The following is a 13838-nucleotide window of genomic DNA, read 5'->3' on the forward strand; positions in this document are numbered from 1 at the left end:
GCCCCTCCCCCTGCTTGCATGTGCACTCTCTCTCTCTCAAATAAATTAATTAAAAAACAAAGGGCTCTCTCTGAACTCACATGGGTGAGTCTTCTGATTTTGCTTGTGTTTTTTTGTTTGTTTGTTTGTTTGTTTTTTATAGGTACTTCAAGAAGGACAAGGCAGTTTGGTACTTTTCCAGGCAACTATGTAAAGCCTTTGTATCTATAAAGAAGATTGAAAACCAGAGATTATTTTTACTGGAGGATGAAGCGTAATTCATGAACTGGACTCTTTATTTAAACATTGAGTCAGTAGGAAAACTAATGCAGTGGATAAAGTAAGAAGCAAAAGAGAGGGACAGAGAAGTGTTGTGTCTAAAGCCTGAGCCTGTCTACGCTTGCAGTGTATCAGGCAAGCCGAACTGAGGAAAAAGGAATGAGGCAAATCTGTATTTACTTAGCTGCTTCTGGGAGCCACTCCAAGCCTTCCCAGCCTTTCCCCTTCTTGGGTAATCTGACCTGTAACACAGTCCAGGATCAGTGAGGTCAGAAATGTCTCCTGCTGCCCAGGCCTTGACCAGCTCTGGCTCACAGCAGTCATTTAGCCACAAGCAGCCCTCGGAGCACCAGGCAGATCCCCGGCCATTCTCCAAAGGCTCCGCACCCCGGCCACCCCAGAGCCCACCGGTTTCCCAACATTGCTAGAGATCTGCCTGGGCTGCCGAGGCCATCCCTGGACAGTGGCGGGGGCCCCCCAGGCTACCCAAGACCATGTGCCTCACTCCTGGGGTACGTGGAGAAATGGAAGCAGAACGGAGGTGCCCTGCGCAGTCAGCCTGCATGTGGCATTGCCCTCGACGCCCCTGGTGTTCAGACAGAAAAGCACATGAGGTTTGCCCATGGGCATGGGGTGCCCAGGTCAGGTAGTTAAATTTGTGTTTCCAAGTGATGAAGTTAAGAAGTTCTGTAGCTGTCAAGGTCACTTGCAGTGTGGTCCTTTCCCATATCACTGACTTTTGTAAGTGGTCACCTTCGGCACAATTTCATTTACCAGAATGCCAGTGCTAAGCTTTCTTTTCTGGATTGTTTCTGGCCAGGGCAGTATGAGGCCGCTAGGCCTGTTCTCACAGAGAACCAAGGATGGCATTCAGTGAATCATTTAATAGACACTGATGCACACCAGATGCCAGGGCCACCGGTGAGCAGGACGTGCTCCATGCCGTAGGCCTACCGCGTCCTCGTTTTCGCTCCCCGAAGTAGTTCAGGGACCACCCACAAGGTGGTCGCCCGGGGTCCTGAATCTCGACGCACCCTGAAGAGAGGTGAAGAGGCCTTTCTTCAGAGCAGAAGGCACACAGGCAGCGGCCCCATGTGTGAGGCAGCGGGAGGCCTGCCCTCTGTGGGGCCACGTGTGAGGAGGGAGGCCCGTGTGATGCCCGGGGTGCTCGGTCACAACTCCATCCAGTTCGAGGATGTTCATCAGCCCCTCCGGTAGACCCCTTGAAGAAATAGGGACTGGCCCACTTGCCTGCCGGGAACTCAGAGGTGACGGGAGGGGCAGACACACAGGAATATTGGGTCCAGAGAGACTGTGATATGTGCTAAGAAGGGTATGAGAGAGATGGAGGTTATCTTTCCCTGGAGAGACTCTAGAAAGCATTGTCGTATTTCTCTCTCCATTCGCTCACTCTTGAACAGTGAGGCTGCTAGAAGAACCTTTGTCTGAGGGTAGTTTATGGCTGGAAGTTCTTGGAACTGCTTTCAGAGTCTTCAAACTCTCATCCTCCCCACAAGTACACATCCAAGGTCACAAATAGAAGCAGCAATTCTAGGTAGGTAAGGTGTCTACAGGAACCCTGGCTCTCTGCGTGTAGCTCAGAATTGCTGGCGGACCATTGTCCCGAAGTCTGGAGTCTTTACAAGTAGGCGGAGTTTGTCTTCAGTGCCTCTGCCTCACCTTCTGTCTCTACCACCCACCTGCCACCCATCAGCTGTGCACCCCCACCTCCTCTGCCTCACCTTCTGTCTCTACCACCCACCTGCCACCCATCAGCTGTGCACCCCCACCTTCCCCGTCACACAGCCTCATTCTCTCCCTGTCCTCCTTTCAAGTCCTGGTCTCAGGAAGGAAACTGCTGCTTACTCCTTCACACTAGAGTGTAAATGACTGATAAGAGGAATGTGTTAACTTCTTCCCAGAGACATTTGTTTTTAACTAGGACAGAGCAGAGCCTTAACCCCAAGGGGTGAGGCTGTGGAACTAACGGTGGGTGTAGGGGGTGCTGGTGGTGGAGGAGGAGGAGCTTCCTGGGTAGAAGGAGACTTTCTGATAGTCTTTGAATCAGACTCCTTGCTTTGGAAGGTCCACTTCACCATCCGAGGGTGCCGTTTGACTCTCTCCAAGGGGATATAGTACAAGTGCATATGCACGTGCGTTTTGCACGACAGCATTTCACTCACTTTTGGAATGTAACTCCTGTATTGGCTAACATGTTTCCTGGTCTGTCTTAGATGCAAACAATTAATAACGATCTTACTCTTAATAGTTTTTTTTTTAGGGGTGCTTCTTGATTAAGTAGGTAATTTTGAACACCTCTTTAAATACAGCTAGAAAATAAAACCAATTTGTAAAGCCACATTTGCATATGATGCCAGCCTCACGCATTTGTAGATCTCCAGAAACCCAGGTATGCCTCACCAATTTGCCCGTCTTTAACAAAATCATGTTAAAATTTGCAAAATTTGCATCGAACTTCAGCTTCCTATGTATGACAAAACAAGGAACAAAGGTTTCCCATTGCTCTTTTGTCCTCATTTAGTAATATAAAATACCTATTTTTATGCTGAGATATTTATACAAGTTTATTAATAGCAAGTGCAACTAACGGGCACCATGCCTTGCAACACATTTTGATATAATCGCCATGCTTCTGGGTAAAGGCAAGCCCCCAACTACTTATCTTTTGCAGTCTCTCTCGGGAAATAAAAAAAAAAAAAAAAAAAAAATCATATGCGTAAGAAGTAGGACTGTAAATATGTATATTTAACTTTGTATAGCCCATGTACCTACTTTGTATAGAAAAATAATTTTAAAAATTTGAACCGAAGGGGGGTAAAATAAGGAAGTCATGAAGTTTTTTGCCTTTTTATTTAAATGAAGGAATTCCAAATAACTCACCTGCAGATTTTTAGCACAAAAATAGCCATTGTAAAGTGTTAAAATTTCAAATAATCATTCTTTCTGGGAGAGAAGGTAATTGCTATCTCATATAAATAGGTTTTTTTTTATTTTGTTTTTTGATTTTTTTTGCAGTCCTATTTATCTACAGTAGGTATTAAGTTCTTTTGCTAGAATAGGTTACTACAGAGAAGATTATATTCTGAGAGAAAAATAACTGACATTATATATAACCAATTAATTTAAAATGTTGCCATTTTAATTACACCTGGAGAGCATGTACTATGCCGACACAGATTGTCCTGTTCATTTATTTTTCTTCATTGCGGTGGATTGATTTGATAAATGGATGTGTTGAGTTACTATATTTGCTGTACATATTATTTAATAAACTTTATTCAGAATTGCGTGGCATATGTTTGTTCTTACCATTCATTGTTTCTTTCCTTCCTTTGCCAGGTTTCTCAAGGGAGGCTTGTATTCACTGCTTCGATAGCGCATGCCCTCCTTTCCGTTCTTAATCACATACCGTCTTGCTTTGCTCCTGGAAGACCTCACTTCTTACCTTACTCCTTTCTCAATAAGCTAACTCTGTGACCTTCTCGGAATGGACTACTGTTGACCATCTCACCATGCTTTCTATTCTGATTGCAAAGATAATGATGTCTTTAAAAGCACAAGTGAAACATTATAAAATACATGCAACGGGTCTTGATTTGCTCCGCAAGACATGGGTACAAGAAATGATATACAGCATTTGGTTTTCCTAAATCGAGTTAAATCGGCTATGAGCCTTCTCTTGCTATGATGGGTGAAAATGCAGTCTGTCCCCTCTCAAACCAAGTGTGTCAGGATGGTGGCATACCTGGCATCCTATGACTAGCACCACACCCATCTCTGGGGGGCAGGGCCTGCTGTGCACAAATCAAACCTCCACCTTCCCCTGGTTCTGTCCTTCTCCACCTCTTGTCAACTCAGCACTGCCACCTCTCGGGGGTGACTCAGTGACATCCCTCTCGGTAGACTTAGGCCTCAAACAGTCATGGGAGAAGGGTTGCTTTCTAGGGGGTCTGTCAGGACTGAGTCCGGGGTCATGGGCACTACTTTCAGGCCGTTCATCCCTTCCAACAAATCCATCAGCTGTACTTTCAGAACCCAACCCTTTCTCTCTGGAGAAAGCCATTTTCTCTCTGGATTCTTGTGCTTGCTTTCTAACTCACCTTCCTGCTTCCACCCTTGCTACCTCTACTCCGGTCTTAACAGAACAACCAGAGTGAGCATTTTAAAGTCTATCCAAAACCCTCTCGTGGCTTCTCACATCACCGAGTGGTACCATGGTCTCAGGTCCATTGGTACACTGTCCCACCCCGCTCCCTTACCTTGGCTTCATTTCTCCTTGTTCCTTATGGCCTCAGACTCGTCAAGCACACTGCAAGTTCAGGATCTTCCATTCTGTCTTCTGTACCCGGAAGACCCTTTCTGCTGGAGCTGCGTGGCTTTCTTCTGCCCTCTCTTTACATCTTTAGGTTGCCTTCTCAACGAGGCTTTCTCTGACCACTTTATATATAACAGGACCCTACCGTTTCCACCCAGCATCCTCTCCCCCTTCTCATCCTCTGTGCTTTATAACTCATCAGCATCTGATATGTGTTTCACAATCCTGTAAAATCCATGAGGGTCATGATTCCATTTGCCTTTTATATGCCCAGCACCAAGAAGAGTGCCTAACATAGTCGGCACTCAGTCACTTGATCAAGTAAATGCGTAAATAAATGAACCCCTGGGGCCAGAGATCTTAGAACTCACAATACTAATAATGAAGGAAGGGATGCGTTATCAGTCCTTTTTCTTATAGCAGCAGAAATAGAACAGCAATTAATCTCAAATTACTCTGAGCTCATACAAACAGCAGGTGAGAATTTTCTGTAATTAAGGTCACCTCCCCACAGAGATTACTGCTGCTGACTACCCGCTCTATGGTCCTCTGAGCTTTCTTTGTATAGTACACATGGTCTATAAACAAAAGCTTTGCATGGTCTTATACACTTTTCCCCCCTTAACAATAGAGCTTGGACATGTTTCCATAATTTACTTAACCAATCCCCTATTGATGATGCGAATATTGCCAGTTTTCCCCCCACAATAAACAATGCTGCATTGAATACAATTATTGGCTCAAAGAGCAAGAACATTTCAAATCTTGAGATACTGCCAAATTGCCTTCCAAAATACATCACACCAGTTTATACTCCCGCCAAGTATGGGAGTGTCTGTTTCCCCACCACCCAGTTAATCTGCTTCCATGGAACGCTGTTCCTTGGTTCGTCTGCCTTTTCACTGGCCAGCCCTCCTTCTAGATCTTTACTTGCATTCCCAGCCGTCTGTTACTTTCTCTTAACACCTGTTCCTTCAGGGAGCAGATCCCTCACAATGTAATTTGGCGGAAAGAGTCAGTCGTATGGGGGCTCCCGTCTATGATAAGTGGTAGAAACCTAACACTACGGGCCATTCTTGGGTCAAATCGCTGGAAAAAAGGAAGTTGGAACCAGCCTCAGGCAGGAGTGAATCCAGATTCTCAGACTCTCGTACTTGTCTTATTCTTGGCACTGTTGGCTTGTTTGGCTACATTGTCACCTACCGAGTGCGGCAGTAGGCAGCCCTGGGCTCATTCTTACGGGCCTCCGACGCCCTTTTCTAGGGAAAAGGGCCTTCCTGTTGCGCTTCCCTGAAAACAATTCCAGACCCTGCCAGGTCCAACTTGGGTAGTTATCCCTCCTTTGACTAATCGCTGGCTGAAGCGGGTGTAGTATGAGTGACAGCCTCAGCAGCACCATGTGGACCAGGGGGAGAAGAGCAGGCGGGGGGAGGGCTGTGCTGCTAGAAGAAGGAAGAAGGCAGCTGGATCGGTAACTCAGTGGTCCGCTGTGCAAGCTAGACTCTGAGCGTTACTGTGACAAGCTTTGGAAAATGGAATACCCTTGCCCTATCAATACAAATGTCCGTGAGCTGAATGTAGGCTATGTGCTGAAGCTCTGCAGGCCAAAGTCTTGAGAAGACCATGGTGGAGAGCACAGGATGGCCACCCAGACAAGGGGTTTGATGTGACCACGGGGACACGGCACAAGTGTATCACGTGCTAAAAACACTAGGACTCTTATGAAGGAAAAAGGATTAGCGTCTCAAAAGTCATGAAGAACGTTTGCATGAGTCATACATAGGTGTATTTGCCAAGTCTTGGCATGTCGAGATCAAACCTGTCTCAGGAACGCTTAGCGGAGGCCCTTAAGAGAAATGAAAGAAGTTACTACTTGATACAAGTCATCTGTGGAATGGATTAGCCAGGCAGGTGGTTCAGACTGAACATAGTCAAGAAAATTTAAGATGAACTCACAGATGGAAAAAGCCCGTGATGAGCCATCTGAATGACCACGTGACGCTGGTTTCTGATGCCTGTCCCGGGGGAGGACGCCTCTGCTCCTCCAGCACTCACCTCGGTGTCAGCAGAGGGAAAACACTGGGTAGATTAAGAGTCTCTGACCCCCTCTGGCTTACTGGTTTTTAAAGTGAGACTGACAGGGCTGCTTGGCTGGCTCAACCGGTGGAGCATGCAACTCTTGATCTCAGGGTCATGAGTTCAAGCCCCGTGTTGGGCACAGAGATTCCTTTTTTTAAAAAAAAAAAGTGAGGTGACAAACCTAGGTGAATCTGCAAAGGAGAGGTAGAGCTGAGAATCATCGTCTAAATAGTAGCATAAACCATATAGATTGACTTGAGCTTGTATCATCAAGGTCACTGGATCTCCAAGATGGCCCATGGACCTGTTGGAGTCCCCAGGCCCTTTTAGCAGATTTTTAAAGCCAAAAACTGTCTTAATAATAATGTTAAGATGCTTGTGGTAGCCAGCTTCCAAGAATGCCTTTGGTGATCCCTACCTCCCAGTATTCACGCCCTTCTGCACTCTTTCAGGGCTGGTCTGTGGAACCAGTAGAATATGGCACAAGAAATGGTATGTCACTTCCAAGACTAGGTCATAAAAGCCATTGCAGCTGCTGTCCCTTGTTCATGGGGAGAAGCAGACCACACTTTAGAAGTTCTAAGACTGGGGCGCCTGGGTGGTTCAGTTGGTTAAGTATCTATCTGCTTGCAACTCAGGTCAGCTCGGATCCTGGGATTGAGCCCCACGTCGGGCTCTCTGCTCAGGGGGAGTCTGCTTCTCCCTCTCCCTCTGCCCCTCCCCCTGCTCACTCTCTCTTGATTTCTCTCTTTCTCTCCCTCAAACAGATAAAAACTTTCAAAAAAAAGTTCTAAGACTTAGTTGTCATATTGGATAAATATGCTAATTCTTCCCAAAAGGAGGGCTATTAGGACAATGGGCTGGGAGTCAGAAGACCTCTGTTCAAGTGCTGCTTCTGGTACTTCGGTTGTGAGACCTCAGAAATGCCACTTCAGTTCTCTGAGCTGGGGTTTCCTCACCTGGGAGGGGGAGACACCTGGCCCAAGGTGGGTTCTGTTAGGAAGGAGGAAAAGGACATGGTGTTTGAAAGGCAACTTGCAGTGCCCAACCCAGAGCATTCCTGCTCCTCCGGTGCCTACTCCGTACCAGCATTTTTCATGCATTTTCTCATTTACTTCTCATAGCAACCCTACAAGGTAGGCATTCTGATCTCCACTAACAGGTGAGGCACTGGAGACAAAAGAGTTCAGCCCAAGGGTATCCAGCAAGTAACTGGATTCGGTCTGACTCCAAAGCCAGTGTCCTTTCCACTGATCACACCCCGCTGCCTCCAAGCCAGGACAGCCAGCCAGGACGAGTCTGCAGATCTGTATACCTCGGAATATCTAAACTTTACCTAGAGATTATAACATCTCCAAGAATGACCTCATGGAATAATGCTAACAGTGATAACCATTTGATGAGCACCTACTATGTGCTTAAACATTAGAAGTTCAAAAACAGGTCAATTTCCTCAGTCTTCTACCAGAGCCAAGATAGCAGCAAAGGCACAGAAGGAACCTTCAGGTACCTTCGGGTACCTGCTGATTCCATGTCATCTTTTCTTCTACCACTCACAAGCCTCTCCAAAGTGTGGCCCAGCCTCGCCGCTCATACTTCCTCACCACACCAATCCTTTGTCACCTGCACTGTGGTTCCCCTCTTGTAGGACTATAGATCTGCAAAGCTCAGAGGCCCCCCCCCAAGAACTTTGTACTTTCCATATTATCTATCAATTAAGAATGACTTCAACTATAATAGCAGATGGCCCCCAAATGTGACAGCTTATGTGACAGATGTGTCTCATTATCTCACAGAAAAGAAGACAGGCTCTGGGTTAGTCTTATCTGACTCCCCTGGCCTTTCTATCATGATTACAAGCTTGCTAGCGTGGCAGCTCCAAGCATCACAACCTCATACAACTGCATTTGAAGGCAGGAAGCGGGGAGCAAGCCAGGACAGAGGTTTTCTCTGTACATGCTTTCCTTAAGGAAGGAAAATCTTTTCCAAAAGCACCCCCCCCACCCCCGCAGACATTTTCCCATATCTCATTGGCTGGTGCTGATCCCATGGCTACTCCTCGCTGTAAAGAAATTGCCAGAGGGCATCGGCAAGGTGGAAGAGAGTTGGGAGTGACTCTGGGTCCGCTAACCAGCAGTGAGGATCACAAGCAAACCATTCCTGGTGGCTCACTTGTTCTTTGGCTTCCATCAGATCTTCCTGCCTTTCCCCGTACTGGTTCTTCGAATTCTTTCCCTGCTTCTCCTCTTCACTGACTCCTTCAGTATGGATGTTCCCCAAGCTTCTCTCCATAATCTGTTGCCTGGGCAATCTTATCTCTTTTCCTAACTCTAATATTATCCCTTTTTTCCTATGTTGCTTTTATTCTACTTTTTAAATTAAACAATACAAAGCTATGGAAGCAAAACAGAACTCACCTAATCATTCCCACTGAGCTATAACCTCTTTTGTGTCCTACACGTGTGTGTGTGTGTGTGTGTGTGTGTGTGTAACCCGCTCTTCTCACTGATCATAAACACCTTTCCTGACAAGACCTATTCACCTCTACATCTTTATTTAATGATTACATGGTATTCCATGGTATAAATGTGCCATGATATACCTAGCAGCCCTCTATTGTTAACACTCAGGATGCTTCCAATATTTTGCAATTATGGACAATTCTATGGTGAACCTCTTACATGCTCATAGGACCTTAAATGCCTACATTTTTTCTAGACAAATTCCTAGAAGCGGAATGGCAAGATCAAAGGGCACGCCATATTTAAGGCTTTTAACACATGCACGTTGTCGTACAACTGTTGACAAGACCTGTCCGTTCTTTCTTGGCACTTCTCTTGGATTTGTCTTTACCTCTTTGTCACTCAGAATTCATCCTCTTACGCCCTCCCTCAACTGATACCACTCCCTGAAACCTCTTCTGCTTCATACCCACAAAATGATTGTGGGTTTAGAGGTGCCCTCATCACCTTAGCTGGGGAGTCCAGTTATAGATGATGGTCGCTAGTATTTTTGAGAAGTTTCCAAAGAATGAAAGTGGGGCTCCTTAACATGGAGCATTGGGATCAAGGCAGGCGGCCATCGTGCAGGGGGTGTGCCAGAGCGGGTGGCGTGGAACTAGGGAGGACTTCCGGGACCCCGTGAGAGAAAGAGGCCAGAGGGCGTGGGGAGGGGCTCAGGAAAAGAGACTGGAGCTTTCAAGAATTTTTGCATAAAGGAACATGACAGGGAGGAAGCTGAGCTTTCATCCAGGGGGCATTGGAGGGTCAGCCCAGAGCAGGGTCAGGCCAGGGAGAGACTATGAAACAGTAGCGTCCCGTTTACCTAGAAACGATGAAGTCCGTTATATACAGCAAACCTTTCCATGACCCTGCAAGAAAGGTCCCCTTTCCAGTTAAGGAAAAACCTCTCCTCATCCTGTTCCTCCTCCAGCGACTACCCCGTTTCTCTCCTTCCCTTACGGCAAAATGCCTCAGAAAGCTGTGTGTACCTGCTGTCTCTGGCTCTTCTGCTCTGTTCGGCTCTGGAACCCACTCCAATTAGGATTTTGCTCCCATCCAACCAAAGCTCTTCAGTCAGGACCTTCGATGACTTCAACAGCATTAATCCCATGGGCGGTTCTCAGTCCTCAACTCCTTGGACTTTTCTGACACACCTGAATACTCCTTCTCGAACCCGTCTTCCCTTGGCTCCCAGGATCCACTGTCTCTCAGTCCTGGTCCCACTCACCTCTGGCTCCTTCGGGGTCTGTTTCAGCAGCTCGCCCTCATCTCCCTGGCCCACCCCCTGGCCCCCTGCTTCTCGTCCCACTCCCTGGTGCCCTCATCCACTCCTGGGTCTAAAAACCCCCCATGTGCCCAGCCCTTGCCTGGGTTTCTTCCAGGTCCCCCAGCCTCCTACATACAACTAACCGCATGCCCCACTCCACGGAACTGTCTACCCGGCATCTGACACTGACATATGTCCAGAACCCAATTCCTCAGTGTACCCCCAAAGCTGCTTCTCCCACAGGCTTCCCCATTTCAGTTAATGGCAATTCCATCCTTGGAGCTGCTGTTCAGGCCAGAACACAGGAGTCATCCTTGACTCCCCCTCCTCTACTGCGCTTCCCACCCAGCGGCAAATGCTTTAAAATATAGCCAGAATCCCAGCGCTGCTCACAGACTCCTCTGCTCCCACCCTGGGTCCCCGCCGATAATCACCTGTCGCCTGGATTATTGCAACAGCCCACTTACTGCTCCCCTCCTGCAGCTCTTGCCTCCTCTTCCATTTGTTTCATCACAGCAAACACGGTGTTGGAAACAAAAGGCAGAGCATGTGAATCCACCGCACAAAGCCCTCAGACCGGCGGTTCACAGACCCACACAGGAGGCGCCGCCCAGCTAGGTGCCCGGATTTGTCTGACCTCACCTCTACACCTGCATGCACTCTGCTCCAGTCCCCCCTCCCGCCACCTTGCTGAGGAAGGTGCCAGACTGGTTCCCCTCTTCATGCTAGTTCCTCAGCCTGGAATGCCTTTCCTCCAGATAGCTACATACTCACTCACCTGCTCAGGTCTTGGCTCAAGATCACTTTCCTCGAGAAGTCCTCCCTCATCACTTTTATTATTCACATTTGCAACACATATTTACTTTTCTCCGCAGAGTGTGACACCATGTATCATTCTATATGATTTCCTTTTAAATAAAACATTTTATTTGGAGATCAGTTCAAGATCACAGAAAAGTTCCAAGAATAAGGACAATACAAAGAACCCCCACACATCCTTTACCTTGATTTACCTATTGTTAATATTTTATCCCATTTCACCCTCCCTTCCCCCCCCGCCACACAAGCACACACTCACACACGCATAACTTTTTCCTGAACCTTTTGAGAATAAGTTGCATCCATGTGGCCCTTTACCCCTAAATGCTTCAGTGTGCATTTCCTAAAGATAGGGATATTCTCTTACACAACCGTGATCTAGTTCTCTACCCCTGAACTGAACACTGATACAATACTTGAAGCTCCCACCTCCATTAATTTCCCCCACCCCCCAGTACAGGGTCAAATGTCTTCCCAGATACATTGCATTTAGATGGTCTCTTTCTTCTTCTTTAATCTGGAATATTTCTACAAACTTTGTCTTTTATGACATTACCATCTTTGAAGAATATAGTCCCTCTCCCATCCTGTTAGATTTCAAAAGGGGTGGTCTGATGTTTCCTCGTGATTAGAGTCAGGTTACGCATTCCTGGCCAGCATGTTACATAAGCAATACTGTGTCCTTCTCGGGATTCTGTGTTTGAGCCACACACGGTGTACTTTTGCCCCTCACCAGTGATGTTAATGTTGACCTTCTGGCAAGGTGGTGTTAGATTTTACCACGTATTGTTATTTTTCCCTTTGCATCTAATAAGCAGTCTGTGGGAAGATACTTTAAGGCTATGCAGGGGCGCCTGGGTGGCTCAGTCCATTAAGCGTCTGACTCTTGGTTTTGGCTCAGGTCATGATCTCAGGGTCGTGGGATCAAGCCCCGTGTTGGGCTCCATGCTCAGTGCGGAGTCTGCTTGCGATTCTCTCTCCTTCCCTCTCCCTCTGTCCCTCTCTCCCCTCCAATGTTTTCTCTTTCTCTCTCAAATGAATACATCTTAAAAAAAAAAAAAACCTATAAAACATCCTGCTTCTCATCACATTCTCACTCTTGATTTTGCCTTCAACAATGACTTGTGCCCAAATTTAATCTTTATTATGATAGCTGCAAAATGATGGTTTTCAAACTCTGGTACTCACTCTACATTTGCTAGTTGGGACTTAAAATCCTACTGTAAGTAAGAACCTTTCCTTCCCCTTCCTGCCTTTCTTCCTGCCTTTGTACGTCTGTCTAATCTCTCTAGCTATCCATCTATCTACCGTGTGGACTTTTAGATTCTTATTTTTCCCAATAGGCGAGAATTCCTTATTATTTTCATGAATTGTCTCAGATTTGGCCAGGGAGAGCCCCTTTCACAGGCTTCTGTGCCTGCCACTTTCTCAAGCCCTTTCTTACTTTCTGCCTAACAAGCTATCGCAGGCTACTCTGGTAGCTATCCTGCTGCAGCTCTAGAACTTCTTTGAGAACCCTGGATTCCTTTTATGGTGTTTAGAAGCCAACATCAGGATGCTGGGTGTACTCATCGCTCTGGAGTATCTTCGCTTGTGGGCCCTTTTGGCCGGAAAACATATGCATGCAAATACACGTACACATACAAATACTTATTAAACACGTGCACACCTACATAAACATACATATACAAAACATACCATATAGTTTACTTATTCTGTTTGTCCATTACACTAAAATGTAAGCTTCCCAAGGGAGACAATCTGTGGCTGTTTGGTTTGCTATTGATTTTCTAGCACATAGAACAGTGCGCAGCAAATGGGAAGTGTTCGATAAATGGTTGTTGACTGAAGGAGAAGAAAGAAACAATAGGCTACATGACTTGCCAAATCGTTACAGCTGACACATGGCAGAACTCTCTTTTCCTTTGGCTTCCAGGACCCAAAACAGGAGCTAAACCTCTGGCTAGGAGAGCAGTTATTTTCATTTTCGCACCTTAATTTTTTTCTGAACTCTTTTACCTCCAGAACTCCATAGGTTATATCTGCTGCCCATGCACACTGGGATTTATAACCTCAGCCGGTCAGCTGGTGGGAGGTGAAGGTGGAGGCTAGGTGGCCAGGCTTGGGAGTAAAAGACCCCAGGGTCACATTACCCAGTGGTGACGGCTGGGACCTCTCCTCAGCCTGGAATGTGGTCTAACACAGGGAGTAGGGGGACAGTGGGTGGCATTATCATCTCTTGCTGGCCTCCTGCTCTGTTCTCAAGCAGCACCACCCCTGATGCTGCCCAAGGAATGAGCACATAGAAGTAGAGAGTCAGAGCATATAGAAGAGGAGATGGACACAGAGGGGGCGGTGGGGACTCAGCAGGGAGGAAGCCACCATCTAGGAGCCCTGGCGTCATGGAAACTGGCCCTATCACTCTGTCTGTCCTCAAATGCTATAAATAGTTGGTTTCAGTATCAGCCACTGCCAGACCAGGCCAGCAGCATGGGCCAGCCCCGAGAGGAAATGGATTTGGGGGAGGATATCACACACACACACACACACACACACACACACACACACACACACACAC

General features: G+C 46.9%; 1 protein-coding gene across 1 annotated transcript in view; it reads left to right on the forward strand.

The window, feature by feature from the left end:
• SORBS1 (sorbin and SH3 domain containing 1) overlaps nt 1–3573 on the forward strand; it is a 114767-nt gene extending 111194 nt beyond the window's left edge. The window contains exon 32 of the mRNA XM_073904564.1: nt 143–3573. Coding sequence (XP_073760665.1) covers nt 143–210 — 68 coding nt within the window. The 3' untranslated portion in view covers nt 211–3573. The remainder of the gene's footprint in view (nt 1–142) is intronic.
• Nucleotides 3574–13838: the final 10265 nt, after the last annotated feature.

The sequence above is a fragment of the Callorhinus ursinus genome, unplaced genomic scaffold (assembly GCF_003265705.2).
Source record: "Callorhinus ursinus isolate GAN/ISIS: 27379988/994484 unplaced genomic scaffold, GSC_fseal_2.0 scaffold20, whole genome shotgun sequence".
Lineage (NCBI taxonomy): Eukaryota > Metazoa > Chordata > Mammalia > Carnivora > Otariidae > Callorhinus > Callorhinus ursinus.